The 14023-nt window shown below is 33.6% G+C and overlaps 1 protein-coding gene and 1 long non-coding RNA gene across 2 annotated transcripts in view; one reads left to right on the top strand and one right to left on the bottom strand.

Annotated features, from left to right (window-relative positions):
- The first annotated feature begins 112 nt into the window (after positions 1-112).
- The window catches only part of LOC127868246 (uncharacterized), a 90314-nt gene continuing 76403 nt past the window's right edge, over positions 113-14023 (top strand). Inside the window, exon 1 of the mRNA XM_052409874.1 lies at positions 113-560. Within this exon, the coding sequence (XP_052265834.1) occupies positions 235-560 (326 nt within the window). The 5' untranslated portion in view covers positions 113-234. The remainder of the gene's footprint in view (positions 561-14023) is intronic.
- Positions 3371-5956, bottom strand: LOC127868253 (uncharacterized). The gene is made up of 3 exons (XR_008044015.1): positions 5715-5956; positions 5218-5398; positions 3371-4860 (listed from the first exon to the last, which is right to left on the bottom strand). It is a non-coding gene; the product is annotated as an uncharacterized LOC127868253 (long non-coding RNA).

Genomic DNA, 14023 nt, shown 5'->3' with positions numbered 1-14023 from the left:
GTCCCACATGTGGTTTTAATATCTAGGTTTCACTGTATATTCAATATTCACGTGACCCAATAGTCCAATTACAGTAACAGTGTTCACTGCTATCAGACCATTGAATGTCATTTAACAGTTAAGTTGGTTTATGTTCAGTTCAAACAATTGAGTTTCATCTTGATTTCTTTTCAAGACAGAATTCGTGATTGCTTGACTTTTCTGGACTATTTTTTTACTAAGTCAATTATTAAAATGACAGCATTTTATATCGCTCCTCTTGCCATAGGCTCTGATGAAGTTAAGGATTTTATTTGTTCGTCATGCGAAGAGCAAGCAAATGCAGATTTTTACTGCAAAACATGTTCGAAACTTTATTGTAGGAAATGTATTCAGTTGCATGATAAGTGGTTTAAAAAACATTCAACTTATGGAAGAAATGACATGAAAGAATGGCCACTTTCGAAACAGGTGGAGGAATTTCTATTAAAGTGTGAAGCGCACAAGGACGACAGAATTGAAATCTTATGTGATGACCACAGTCAGCTGTGCTGCACAAAGTGTGCCTTCAAAAATCACAGGTATTGCTGAAATACTTTGGCACATATAAGAGTGTAAATATCAATGAACTTTGTCACAATTTAAATGAGAAATAAGAATTGTCAAGTTGTCAATTTTGATTTATAGTATTTTAACAAACACATTTTCCCCGATTTTTTTGTTAAAAGTATGAAATACTATGTAATTTTAAGACCACACTTTCTTTCTAATTTTTGGAAATGGTTTATGAAATTAATTTAGAATGTTGCAAATTGCCATTTGATATCATTTGCTACAAGGTCGCACATAATTTATTCATGATGCTCTGACACTTCTGTACCATATGCAGATGTTGTTTCCTCATGCTGCACATGGAAATTTATCTATGCAAACCATATTGATTTTCTTACCGTATTTCTGTTGCTTTGGATAGTAAGCTGAACTAGACTTGATCTTCTACCACGTTTGTTGAAATTACGCCCTATGGGTCAAAGTATTTATATAGATTTAGTAAATAACTTTTGAAATCTTCTCTGGATCCATAATAGTCATGTCCTATCTATTTTGCAATCTGATGAGGAAGAATTTTCTGGGTTTGAAACCGAGGATATTCCTACTCATAAATCGGCGGACAATTGTTCCCCGTCTAGAGCCCCCCAAAAGTTAGCCTCCAAGGTTACAAAGCCTTATAATAAGTGGTGTGTTAATTAATCAGATCGTCGACGCATCATCGACGAATTGCTGCTGAAGTGACGATGACTATAAAAATGTCGAGTCGACGAAACATTGACGATTTTTTTAACGTACCGATCATTCGATAATTTTTTACTAGACCATTTCTGTCTACCGCTCAACTGAAACGAGCTTTTTTGTTGGATAAAACAAACCTTTTAAACCAATCAGCGATCATTATACGGACGTGTATAAGCAATTCATTCAAGATGTCGATCGGACAAGAAATTGTTCACTTTTCTAAAAAATCTAAGACATAATCTGAAGTTTGGAACGATGTATTAGTGTCAAACTGATCGATCCTACTAAACCAGCGAAGGACGGGAACCTTGATATGAAATATGTGTTCTGTAATTACTGCAGAAAACAGCACACAAACCATGGTATGTTTACTCTAAAAATAAAAACATGCAAACATATGATGTTACATTGTTTATTTTGTCAATTTTCCAAGTTCATATAGAAGAAATCCTGAATCATATATGTCCTAATTCATTTCTTACCTATACAAATCTGTACTCATTATGTTGTGGTTATTTTTATTGTTACATTCTCTCAAGAAACTTCTTAATAATGTTTAATACTAATCATTTAATTTTCTATTCAATTGAATTTTGATAATGTTATAAAACATTGTGATTGTATTTTTTATATTTTATTTAATAAATTTAGTGGTCAAGAAACTATTATGAAAAGGTCCATATTTAAGTAGATTTTTTCATATTCTTCTGATAATGATCATAGAAGTTGTTCTTTTGAAATAAAATCACTTTTTAAAGATCTTTTTTTTTATTTACCAATCTGTAATATTCTTTACTCTGTTAGTCTGTACAAGATTTGTTGTTATTGGGGTTTAATGCTGTTTTCAACACAGTAAGGGTTTAATGCCGTTTTCAACACAGTACATAACATTGCAGCCACAAGAGTTTTCACTAATTGGAATACAAAGCAAGATTTATTATAGCATTTATTCATTATAAATTCACAAAACACATAAGGAATAGTCATGATAAAGTTCTTTTTGATAATAAATAGCAATTTAATGTTAATAACAACACAAAATCTGGTTGAAATATTAAAAACTTAATTTTTGGTTAAACATGCTGATTAATCAATAAATCGCAGATTAATCGACTTGGTTTTGGGGAACCGATTCCAACCACTACTAATAATAGTAATCGAAACGTTTCCTCTTCTGGTAAGAAAAAATCTGCGAAGAAAACAGAAAAGCAGAAAAAATAAGAGAAAAATAAAACCGGTAATTTGATAGATTTAGACAATTTGAATGAGGATTCGATAATTAAACTAAGAAATGTTTTAGGATAGTTAAATTCTGCTCAGCTGAGTGTGACGGTTCAGTCGGAAGCCATAGTAAGTGGCGAAGACGAATCTGATTCGGACGAAAATTATTCGGATATGACAAACATGAGCATAAGGCGCAGGTACCTCTTAAGGCCTTCTCTGAAAAAAGCATTAGCACTCCTATCACACCTTACCCTTCTCGAAAAAGTGCACTAAATGCGCATTTAATGCGCATTAAATGCGCTTTTAATGCGCATTAAAGCGCATGTTATTGGCACCGTATTTTTTGCTGAAAAAAATATGGTGCCAATAACATGCGCTTTAAAGCGCATTTAACTAAACAAGTGCATTTTTCTGTTCAAATAATACACTTTTTGAGTGTATAAATGCACTTTTGTGTGTATTTTAAAGTGTACTTTAGTGTTTTTAAGTGAATTAATACGCTTAAGTGTATTTAAGTGTATTAATTCGCTTACCGTTTTTTTTTGTTCCCCAAAAAGTACACTTGAAGCGTATTTTAAGCGTTTTAATTTACTTAGGAAAACATGAAAAAATACACTTAAATACGCTCTTGTGTATTTTTTGAAAAAAATACGCTCTAGTGTATTTTTTGAAAAATTTGGGGGAAAAAATACGCTCAAGTGTATTTTTTTTTAAATACGCTCTAGTGTATTTTTTGAAGAAAAAAAAACGCTCAAGTGTATTTTTAGTGTATAAAGTGCACTTAAGTGTATCTTTAAAAATGTCTATTAAAAAAACATTCATTTGGATATGAAAAGTGGCCGGTTTTAATATGATCTGAGAGAACAACAGCAAATAAACTTTGAAATAAACACATTTATTCACATAAATCATTTTAAAATAAACAAGTAGTTAAGGCCATTCTATGGGTGCTTAAAAGCTTTTCCGCTTTCCTCTGCAACTGCTTCCCCCTGTCCCTATACTTTTTGGTTTACATTGTTCCATACAAAGAATGCATTGAAAAAAAACATGTCAATATACAATTTTTTCAAACAATATCACAATAAATAACAATGGCAAATAAAATATGTTGAAAGACAAAGACATACATGTAGGCTTACCAAATTGTCAAATAGCAAAATAGTTTTTTTTAAATCTTTCTCAATCCTCACATGGTTTTTAATATTGTTAAAGATTTTTTCTTGCCAAACTTGTAATGTGGCGCACAAATTATTTAAGTTTTTCGAGTTTATATGAAAAAACCTAAAATGACATCAAAGATAATTCGTTCTTATTATTAAATATATAAGCACTATGGACATGAAAGCACATTTGAGATCTACATAACTTTCCAAACTTGGAAATATATACAACCATTTACAACTATTTACTAACAAGTTATCTCAGTTTTAACTATAAAGGGGACATATCAACAGCTAGAACAGTATTTTATAGTCTGAAATAGATTTATTTATTAAAAATAACGTTATAAATAATTTCTAAACACAAACACTTTCAGAGGGTAAGAGAGACATTCGGAGGCCGTGGGAAAATCTTAGGAGTGACACAAATTCAAATAAACTTGTAATGTGGCGCAAAAATTATGTAAGTTTCTTGAGTTTATATATCTAAAAAAAATACATTAAAGATAATTCATTCTAATTATTAAATTTATAAGCATATGGACAATGAAACGCACACTCGCTAGGTTTTGGCAAACAATAACCTGCTCAGTAAGTTTTTGTGGGTTTTTGGCAAGGTGGTTTCCTGTGGGTTTAAACACTTTTTTGTATTAAAGTATGTTAAAGTCTTTTACAATTTTGTGCTGATATGTTTCAGTAAAAAAAGTAATAGCCCCATGCAGTTTTAAGGGAAAAAAACACAATGTGCAGGAAAATCATCTTTATAACACAAACAAATATGAACATAAGAATTGTACACTTCATTATAAAATGAGGCATTTGTGGAAGATTGTATGGAAAAAACGATTAACCGCAGTGTTCCGCAGTGGGTCAATATATTTAGATCGCAGCTGCTGCAGAGAACTAGGTCACAGCTGTTGGGGGTACCTGAACCGCAGTGGCCGGAGGAACCTGGACTTCAGCATTTGGAGAGACCTTGACCGAATATGGTGGTGGGACCAGTAGTCCAGTACAGCAGCCATTTGAGAACACGACCGCAACCGCCAGGGGGACCTGGATGGCAGCCAGTGCCTAGACCTGATCTTGGCAGCTGGAGGGACCTGGAAAGCAGCATGCGAGACCGGAAAAGCAGGGGCTGGAGTGACATCTACCACTGATGTTGCTTGTGTCCTTCTCTTCTTAAGGATCTTGAATGCGTATTGATCTGCAAAAGATAAACATGATATCACACACTATCAAAAGGGCGAGGCATTCTTCATACTTGTTAAATTGTAAGGTTTTTGTTTCACTTAAATATGAAATATTGCTGTAATGGTAATCTTGTTGCGATTATAATTAGAAATTTAAATCAATGCAAGTTTGTTTGCTTGTTGTTTTTGTTTGTTTATTTTTGCAATTTTTTAATCCTGTGATCACATGTGACTAAACTCTTATCATCAAAGAAATAGCGTTTTGTAGACAATACAGTTTGAAAATGAACTAAGATGCGTGGTCTCATTTGGCTGTCTGGACTCGCTGGAAGTGTGATGCATTTTAAATGCAATAACCTGTATAGTTTTACCTCTCAACAAATCCAGCTTTTCTTAGTCAAGCACAGCCCACTCTCCTGCTTCACTCTAGTTGGCCAACTCTTGAAGGGTAAAAACCTGGTGTTAAAGTCCATACATCAGTCAGTATCCCCCTGTTTCTTCCTTTTTTAGCAGGTGATAATGCACATTCTTTCCTTGGGGCAAGAGTTTTACCTTTAAAATCAAAATATAAAAGTTCTCATTGAAATATGAGGGAAAGAAGTCCATTCAGTAATGACCAGACTTAGCTATAAATAAAGTTTAAGATGACAATAACCATAAAACACAGCCATAATAATTCACTGTACACAACATTAACACTTTTTAATTTGTATATTTATCTATTTTTGTTTCAATTGGTGTTAGTTTTCCTTAAAATTACAATGCATTTACTTATCCTTATACCAGAGACAATACATAAACATGATAATGATCATAATTAATTCAATGAACTTAATTAAAAAAGGGATGCAGAAATAAAAATACAAACCTGTTACAACTGTTCTTCAGTATCCAGCCACTTTGGACCTCCTTTGATTTACTACATTGTAGTAAATACACTTTGTTTTCATCACACAATACTTCATGCTGACAGTATTTCAAGACATTTGACACTACAAGTACAATTTAAAATCTTAATTTGCTAAATCATGTCTAAAAATGTAGCTCATTATCAGTTGCTGACACCTGCTTGTTTAAACAAATTTACTTCCTGTGCCCTAAGCCAATCAAAAGTGGCTTGTTTTCAAAACAAAAACTATCAACCAATCAAAAGTATGCAGATGATATGCACCCCTTTGTTAGGCATTGCTGCATCACTGATAAGAGATTAGTGTTTATGATGCATATTTGATTTAATTGGGGGAGAGCTGATCTTTTATCTGTTGTGTCAGCTTGAGATATATCTACTGATAAAGGCACATTTCAACACCAAAATATTTATGGAATAATACACATCACTGATAACAATTCTTCTCTTTGTGACCTTAAATTGAATATCATTACTGAGAAATGACAATCTGTTTATTTTTTATGAAATCACAAATTACAATACATGCACATAACCCTTAGCATATTATATTTATTTGTGAATATTTCAATTTGACATACTGAAAGGTGTTAGAAAATTATAATTCTATTATAAATATTATTTTAATTGCCTTTAAAAAATGTGTTTAGTAGACAATGTGGTAGATATTAATTTTATTTGGGTTAAATATCAGTATAAGAAATTTGAGAAAATATAATTTAAATATTAAAAATATTGAAAGTGTCAAAAATATTATGTGGGCTTTCAAAAATATTATGTGGGCTTGCCAGAAGCCCACATAATATTTTTGACACATTCAGTATTTTTAATAAGTGACCCACAGCCTGATTTAGTTGAACTTGTGCTTTTTAAAGCTGTTAAGCATTGTTGTTAAAAAATTTATTATGAATAGTATTTTTTTCTTGATGTTTTCAAATAATCAATAAACATTTGATAATGTCATACATAACACTTGTATTTGTGTTGTTTTTGTAAATACTACACAATTTTTACTACTAATATATAATGTATGAAAAGTATAAAATATGTTCAGACCCAGAAAAGATACACTTATTAATACACTTAAATACGCTTAAATTGAAAAGACACACTGTCTTGGAAAAGATATAGTTAAAAATACACTTCCATTGAAAAGACGCACTCAATCATATAAAAGTACAGAAAAAATACACTTGGCAATTCAAAAGATTATGAAAAAACGCGCTCTAATTTCGAAAAATACAATTTAATGCACTTAAGTGTACTTTTAAAACGAAAGACGCAGAAAAAATACACTTTTTTGGAGAAAGCGCAGAATAAATGCACTTCTTAAAGTGTATTTTGTTAAAAAGCGTATTTTATTTCGAGAAGGGTACCTTTTCGGTGATGAGTTTAAAAACTGAAACTACTGTTAAAAGTTGGAAAATTCTTTTATCCTAACAGATACCCAATCATGCTAGTACCTATGGCCCAATGCGAGTGTCTCATGGCAGAGGCACATACAGGGCAAGACCCTACAATGGTTATGTAACTGCAGGCATGATTCCTATTTTGTCCCAGGCAAAGTTGGTTTAGCCTATTATATCTCAAAGATGCCACAGATGAAGGAACTGATATCTGATTCATTGACTGTCCTTTGGACAGGTTCAATTCCATATGTCGGTAAACTAAATAGCTATACATAGCTAATCTTATATGGTCATATATACACAAACTCAAAATAAAAACTGTATTGTATTGTATATGGCAGTGGTCCCTGATAATGTATGGCAGACAAGCAACAATGCCTAGACAACAATATGGTCAGTTCAGACACGTGCATAATTATGCTAGTACACCGGCAAAGAAGTCGCCGTCATGCACAGTAGCTTCAGCCCTAAAGTAGAGGTGCAAAATTTAATGTAAAGATAAGCAATTCTGAAAGATTAATATCATTTTGATAAATGGGCAAAAAAGGTAATCGGACAAATGGATGTCACAAACAGTTCAAGGGTATCATATTAATTTTGAAACAAATCCAGTACAATCAAAATTACCTGGCAAAATTTGTTTAAGTCTTGTTGATCAAGATTAAATTAATTAAATGTTACATGGACATGCGATTGAATGTTCAGAATATAAGGATGGAGAATTCATTTCAAATTTATTTTTGGTTCCAAAACCAAATGGCAAGTTTAGGCCAGTCATAAATCTAAAACAATTCAATGAGTTTGTATGTTATAAGAAATTTAAACAAGAAAACATGAATTTTGTTCTTGAATTAATGCAACCCAAATGACTGGTTTATTATACTGGATTTACATTCTGCTTATTGGTCAATTCCCATCAGTATCAGAATATTCAAAGTTTCTTAATTTTGAATGGAGAGACCAATTGTATACATTTGTCTGCCTTTTATTCGGCTTTCTTCAGCACCATTTGTATTCACCAATGTATTGAAGCCAGCATACACTTCTTTTTGTTGTAGGAGTATCAGATGCTAAAATTATATATATATGAATACAGATAAAACATTTATGTGCAAAAGATGGTGAAACCATGATTGAGTTATTAGAATTGGTGGAATTTGTTATAAACGATGAAAAATCCATCGTAATTCCTGTTCAAAGAATTACATATTTTGGTTTTATACTAGAATCAATGAAATGTATGGTACTTTTACCTTATGAAAAAGTACAGAAAATAAAGCAGTCTGCATCTAGGTTACTTGCAAAAAGCAAAGTTCCAATTAGGAAACTGGCATCATTTTATTGGTTTGCTGTTAAATGCATTTTTGCTATTATGGAAGCCCAAATGCATTACAAGAACTTAGAAAGGCAAAAGGTACAAGTTTTGAATGCAAATCCAGATTATGATTCAATGATCATGTTTTATAAGTTCAGATTCTTGCAATGAAATAAAATGGTGGTTGGATAATGCCCAAACGAAAAATGTAAAGGAGATTATAGGCAAAAACCTATTTGTTTGTGGATTCAATCAGATGCACACGAAAGGAAACGGTCAGGTGGTAGATGGTCTTTGCAAGAAAAAAATTATCATATTAATGTTTTGGAAATTGCTTGCAATTTTCTTCGCATTGAAATCTTGAGCTGTCGATAGATCCGAAATTTACATTGCTATTCAATCAGACTCGATGGTTGCAATTGCTGACATAAAAAATTTAGGATGTCTGCAGAATGTAATCAAAGCGCTGAAGGCACTGAAGATGTTCGCTATTGCATAATTTAACACGCAATTCATTTTTCAAAATCAATCCCAAGTTTGAAATGAACACACGCCATTCAACTTTAAAAAGTGTGTGTCATAGCGCACGGGTCGAGTTTTGTGTGCACTTTTTATCATCCTTATTATTTCATAGAAATAACTAAGACAAAATAAAAACAGCATGCTTTTTTGGAAGTTCTGAAAGCAAAGAAAGTATGATGAAAATGGTAATGAGAACTTAATATAAAGAAAATTTGCAGTCACCATCATATTAAAGGAATATTTTTTCTAATATCAAATGACTATCTCACCAAGAATATAAATTCATAATGAAAGTTCCGTGTACAAAACTTTTGATTTTTGACACCATATACAAATTCAAAATATACAATAATCTTCGTATCTTGTATATGGAGGAATAAAAGTATATAAACATTGCTGTTTATGCTTTACTTGTTACCCGAGCAGTTCACAAGGTGTCAACAACGCTAACATAAACATAGGTATAGAGCACTAATGCGCTTTTAGGCGAAGCTGTTTCAGTTTTCATCTTAGTGACTTTAACATAACGCCAACAGACACGCATGAATATTTTCGAATATTTAATAAGCTGATTCGAGATACAACCTCTGAAATTTTGCTACATCACTGCGTATGTGCTCAATTCAAAGGATGTAGCACTGTTCAGTGTAAGGAATTCCGGACTCTCTGTATGCTCAAACGACACAAATTGTGGCCCTGTTACAATTACGCGTTACAATCCATCTCGCAGAATTTCAATTTCGCCTCCAAGATGAGAAAACAATCATAAGCGAAATAGTATAGTGTCACGATAAGTGAAAATCGTTTAATTATCATACCACAATGTTTGCCGTACTTGGTCAGCACGTCTGGAAATCATTCCTTAATGCGTCGATAGGCTGCCATTATTAACAAGTTTGCTATTTTGAATTCAATTTTGTATCAAAAAGCATTGTTTTTAAATGTGGGATTTTCAATTCGCAATGAGATTTGTAATGACCCTCGTCATGTGAAAATGGGTCTTATTCCATATGCGCCCATCATATAAATAGCCCACTCAGCTATCCCTCCTTCTGGTAAGGAGAAACATAACATATTGAGTGATTTTAAAGCGAACAGCGTCGCCTATGGCCTGACTGCGCAAGAGCACATGTTGGGTTTAACAAACGCTTGCCGAAACGCATAAGACCCATTTTCGCATGACGGCGCTATTGACGTGTGATTTAAATGTGACGAAAGAAAACTGCGTTTAAATCAAATATAAACATACGATATATTTCGATAATGAAGAAAGATACTCATAACAAGGCATATGAGGACACATATGAAGTGCTCTCCCGTAGTATATTTTTTATTTACTCACACTAATGTGTGGTTTGACAATGCTAACACACATTTCATGCGGTGAATATGCAGCTTACAAGTGAAAAACACAACACAATAGTTTAACTTTTGTTTAATTATGATTTTTTTAGTCTATCGTATCGCTGAAGTTATTGTTGAACTTATGTTCAACGTTTTATAAATTGAGAATATAAATAAGCGTCAACTTTTTCCCAAATCTCTCAATTTACGACCTGTACTACGTCATTGAGTTGTATGTGAGAGCGTAACCTATTGCGTTGTTATCGCCCGTAAACTTTCCTTTGTTTATCGACAGGTGCATCTATTAATAGCCTCATATCATGAATGCCAAAACACCCGCGAAAAATAACCATGTGACCAAATAGGACGCTAAACGCAAATACCATGCGACTACGACTTTAATTATGTAAGAACGCTCCCCAATTCCTCTGAAGCCGGGGCCTTGTGATTGCTTTTACGTAAAGAATTGACCTCTAACTGAAGTAAGCAAAGGAAACGCAGCACCTAATTGACCCATTCCTTCTATGTGCGAAGGCAGATTGAATTTTACTAATGTACGGTTTGCCTATTATAACACACATTATAATGCGGTAAATATGCGACTAAAAGTAAAAAACACTATAATTAAACTTTTGATTTTAATTAAGTTATTTAGAAACCAAAATTCCAAACCTTATTTCAAAACAGCAAGACTACATTTTTTAGAGAATATTCTTGTTATATTTAAATGTATTTTAACAGTTTCAGCGATAATGAATCATTTTTATGTTGTCTATCGTATCCCGGTAATAATTGTTGAACTCGTGGTCAACGTGTTATTAATTGAGACCTGTGAATATAAACAAGCGTAACCTTATACTAGTGCGTAATTCTCACCCGGACTCCCCTTTGTTTATCGCCAGCCTCAGATTTATGAATGAGATGAGCGAAAATACTACGTCACGCAGACGCAGCAGAAAGTGGACTATTTTAATCATTCATAAACAATCTCCTCCGCGACACGTGCAATACGATCATTGTTTTTTTTATTCTTTTCTATAAAACACCATTCGAAACTATTGCATTTAACACGATATTAATATAATGTTTCCATTTGTGAATGAACATAATTGGACCCTAACCCTCAAACCTCTTGCATAAATTATACAACTCTTTCTTCGCGCGTAGTGTAAGCGGGAATTGGGCTAATCATACCCAGGCCGTATCGACCTGAATTTTACATCAAGCACATTAGACGGTCGCTAAAGCGACCATCTAAAAATGGATTCCTTGACAAAAAAATTTTGTGAATGGTGTATTGCAAGGATGCTGTTCTTAACAGCCTTTTATTTACCAGGTGTTGATAACAGCGATGCTGTTTCTCGTCCAGAAATGTTAATCAGACACTACTGAATGGATGTTAAAAAGTCAAATATTTACCAAATGTTGATTTATTTGTTTAGAGACTAAATTCTCAGTTGTAACATTATGTTTCATGGAAACCAGATCCCAATGCACTTTGTGCTGATGTTTTTAGAAACCAGATCCTGATGCACTTTGTGCTGATGTTTTAGAAACCAGATCCTGATGCACTTTGTGCTGAAGTTTTAGAAACCAGATCCCAATGCACTTTGTGCTGATGTTTTTAGAAACCAGATCCCAATGCACTTTGTGCTGATGTTTTAGAAACCAGATCCTGATGCACTTTGTGCTGAAGTTTAGAAACCAGATCCCAATGCACTTTGTGCTGATGTTTGTAGAAACCAGATCCTGATGCACTTTGTGCTGATGTTTGTAGAAACCAGATCCTGATGCACTTTGTGCTGATGTTTGTAGAAACCAGATCCTGATGCACTTTGTGCTGATGTTTGTAGAAACCAGATCCTGATGCACTTTGTGCTGATGTTTTAGAAACAAGATCCCAATGCACTTTGTGCTGATGTTTGTAGAAACCAGATCCTGATGCACTTTGTGCTGATGTTTGTAGAAACCAGATCCCAATGCACTTTGTGCTGATGTTTTAGAAACCAGATCCTGATGCACTTTGTGCTGATGTTTTTAGTCTACACTGGTCAACATATATTCCATATATATTTCCTCCTTTTAGATTAATGGGAGCGATATTGACTAAAATCAATGAAGATAGTATCTGTTGATAAAGCTCTTATTTCATGCCCATATTGGACATACCAGACCTGATTTCCAATGTTATTACATTGTATAATCTGTTTCCCTGTCAGGATACCAAGACAAAAACTTGTTGGCACTGCCACACAATTGGGCGTTCAATCCAATGGGAAAGAATCTACAACTGATTGAGGTGATTGTATCAGGACAGAACTCAAAAGTCAAGGCCTTCCTGAGAGGAAGTTGCCGAACATATCTTTAACAGCTGGGGAACTGGGACCAAAAACAGTATTCCAGTGCATGGAGAAAGTGGTGTTTGTGGTGTAATATTAGACAAAGTAATCCAGTTCGTCCAACTGAAAAAGTGATTGTGTCTTATCTTTTGTATTTAAAGAACATGAACAAATGGTATAGTGTTATTTGCACACATAAAGCACTAATTTTAGAAACAATAAAAATATTAGATTATAAATTCAATATGTCCTTTATTCTAATTTACAGATATATGAAATTTTTATGTCCCTGACTATAGTAGTGGGGGACATATTGTTTTTGCCCTGTCTGTCTGTTGGTCTGTTTGCGCCAACTTTAACATTTTGCAATAACTTTTGCTATATTGAAGATAGCAACTTCATATTTGGCATGCATGTGTATCTCATGAAGCTGCACATTTTGAGTGGTGAAAAGTCAAGGTCATCCTTCAAGGTCAGAGGTCAAATATATGTGGCCAAAATCGCTCATTTGATGAATATTTTTGCAATATTGAAGATAGCAACTTGATATTTGGCATGCATGTGTATCTCATGGAGCTGCACATTTTGAGTGGTGAAAGGTCAAGGTCAAGGTCATCCTTCAAGGTCAGAGGTCAAATATATGTGGCCCAAATTGCTTATTTTATAAAAGTTTTGCAATATTGAAGATAGCAACATGATATTTGGCATGCATGTGCATCTCATGGAGCTGCACATTTTGAGTGGTGAAAGGTCAAGGTCATCCTTCAAGGTCATAGGTCAGGGTTTTTTTTTACTAAGAAAGTGACGCCGATATTCGGCGTCTTCCCCTACCATAATTTTTCCCCTAAAAATACCATTTCCCCTCCAAAATTATAATTTTTCACCAAAATATAATATTTTACCCTCAAAGAAATGTTTTTTTTCTTTTGGGAAGTTGACACTTATCCAATTTGTACCATGTACAACGATCTCGCTCTCTCTCTCTTTCTCTCCACTCAAATCTGAGAATCCCAGTGATTCTATATATAGCTCTTAAATCACGTCATGGAAACCGGGCAACTAATCGTATTAATCATGTGACTATTTTACTGGATTCCGGTCTTGCGCGAGAAGGGTGTTTCGTCAATTAATTACCGGAAACCAGTCGAATTTTCATCCGGGTTATGTGAAAGCCAAGACATAAACGTTAAAACAGAAAAAAGTCTCACAATTGGCGTTCATACACGAACAAAATAAAACGTTTGGACTCGGAAAATATTAATTGCGTTGACGCATGTTTTAAGAATGAATCATCAAAAACCGTTGAAACCCAGCAGGATTCGGAGGTACATGTAATCAACA

This window comes from Dreissena polymorpha, chromosome 2 (genome assembly GCF_020536995.1).
Source record: "Dreissena polymorpha isolate Duluth1 chromosome 2, UMN_Dpol_1.0, whole genome shotgun sequence".
Classification (NCBI taxonomy): Eukaryota; Metazoa; Mollusca; class Bivalvia; order Myida; family Dreissenidae; genus Dreissena; species Dreissena polymorpha.
The sequence above is the reverse complement of the archived record's forward strand: the minus strand, read 5'-3'. Positions and strand labels throughout refer to the sequence as shown.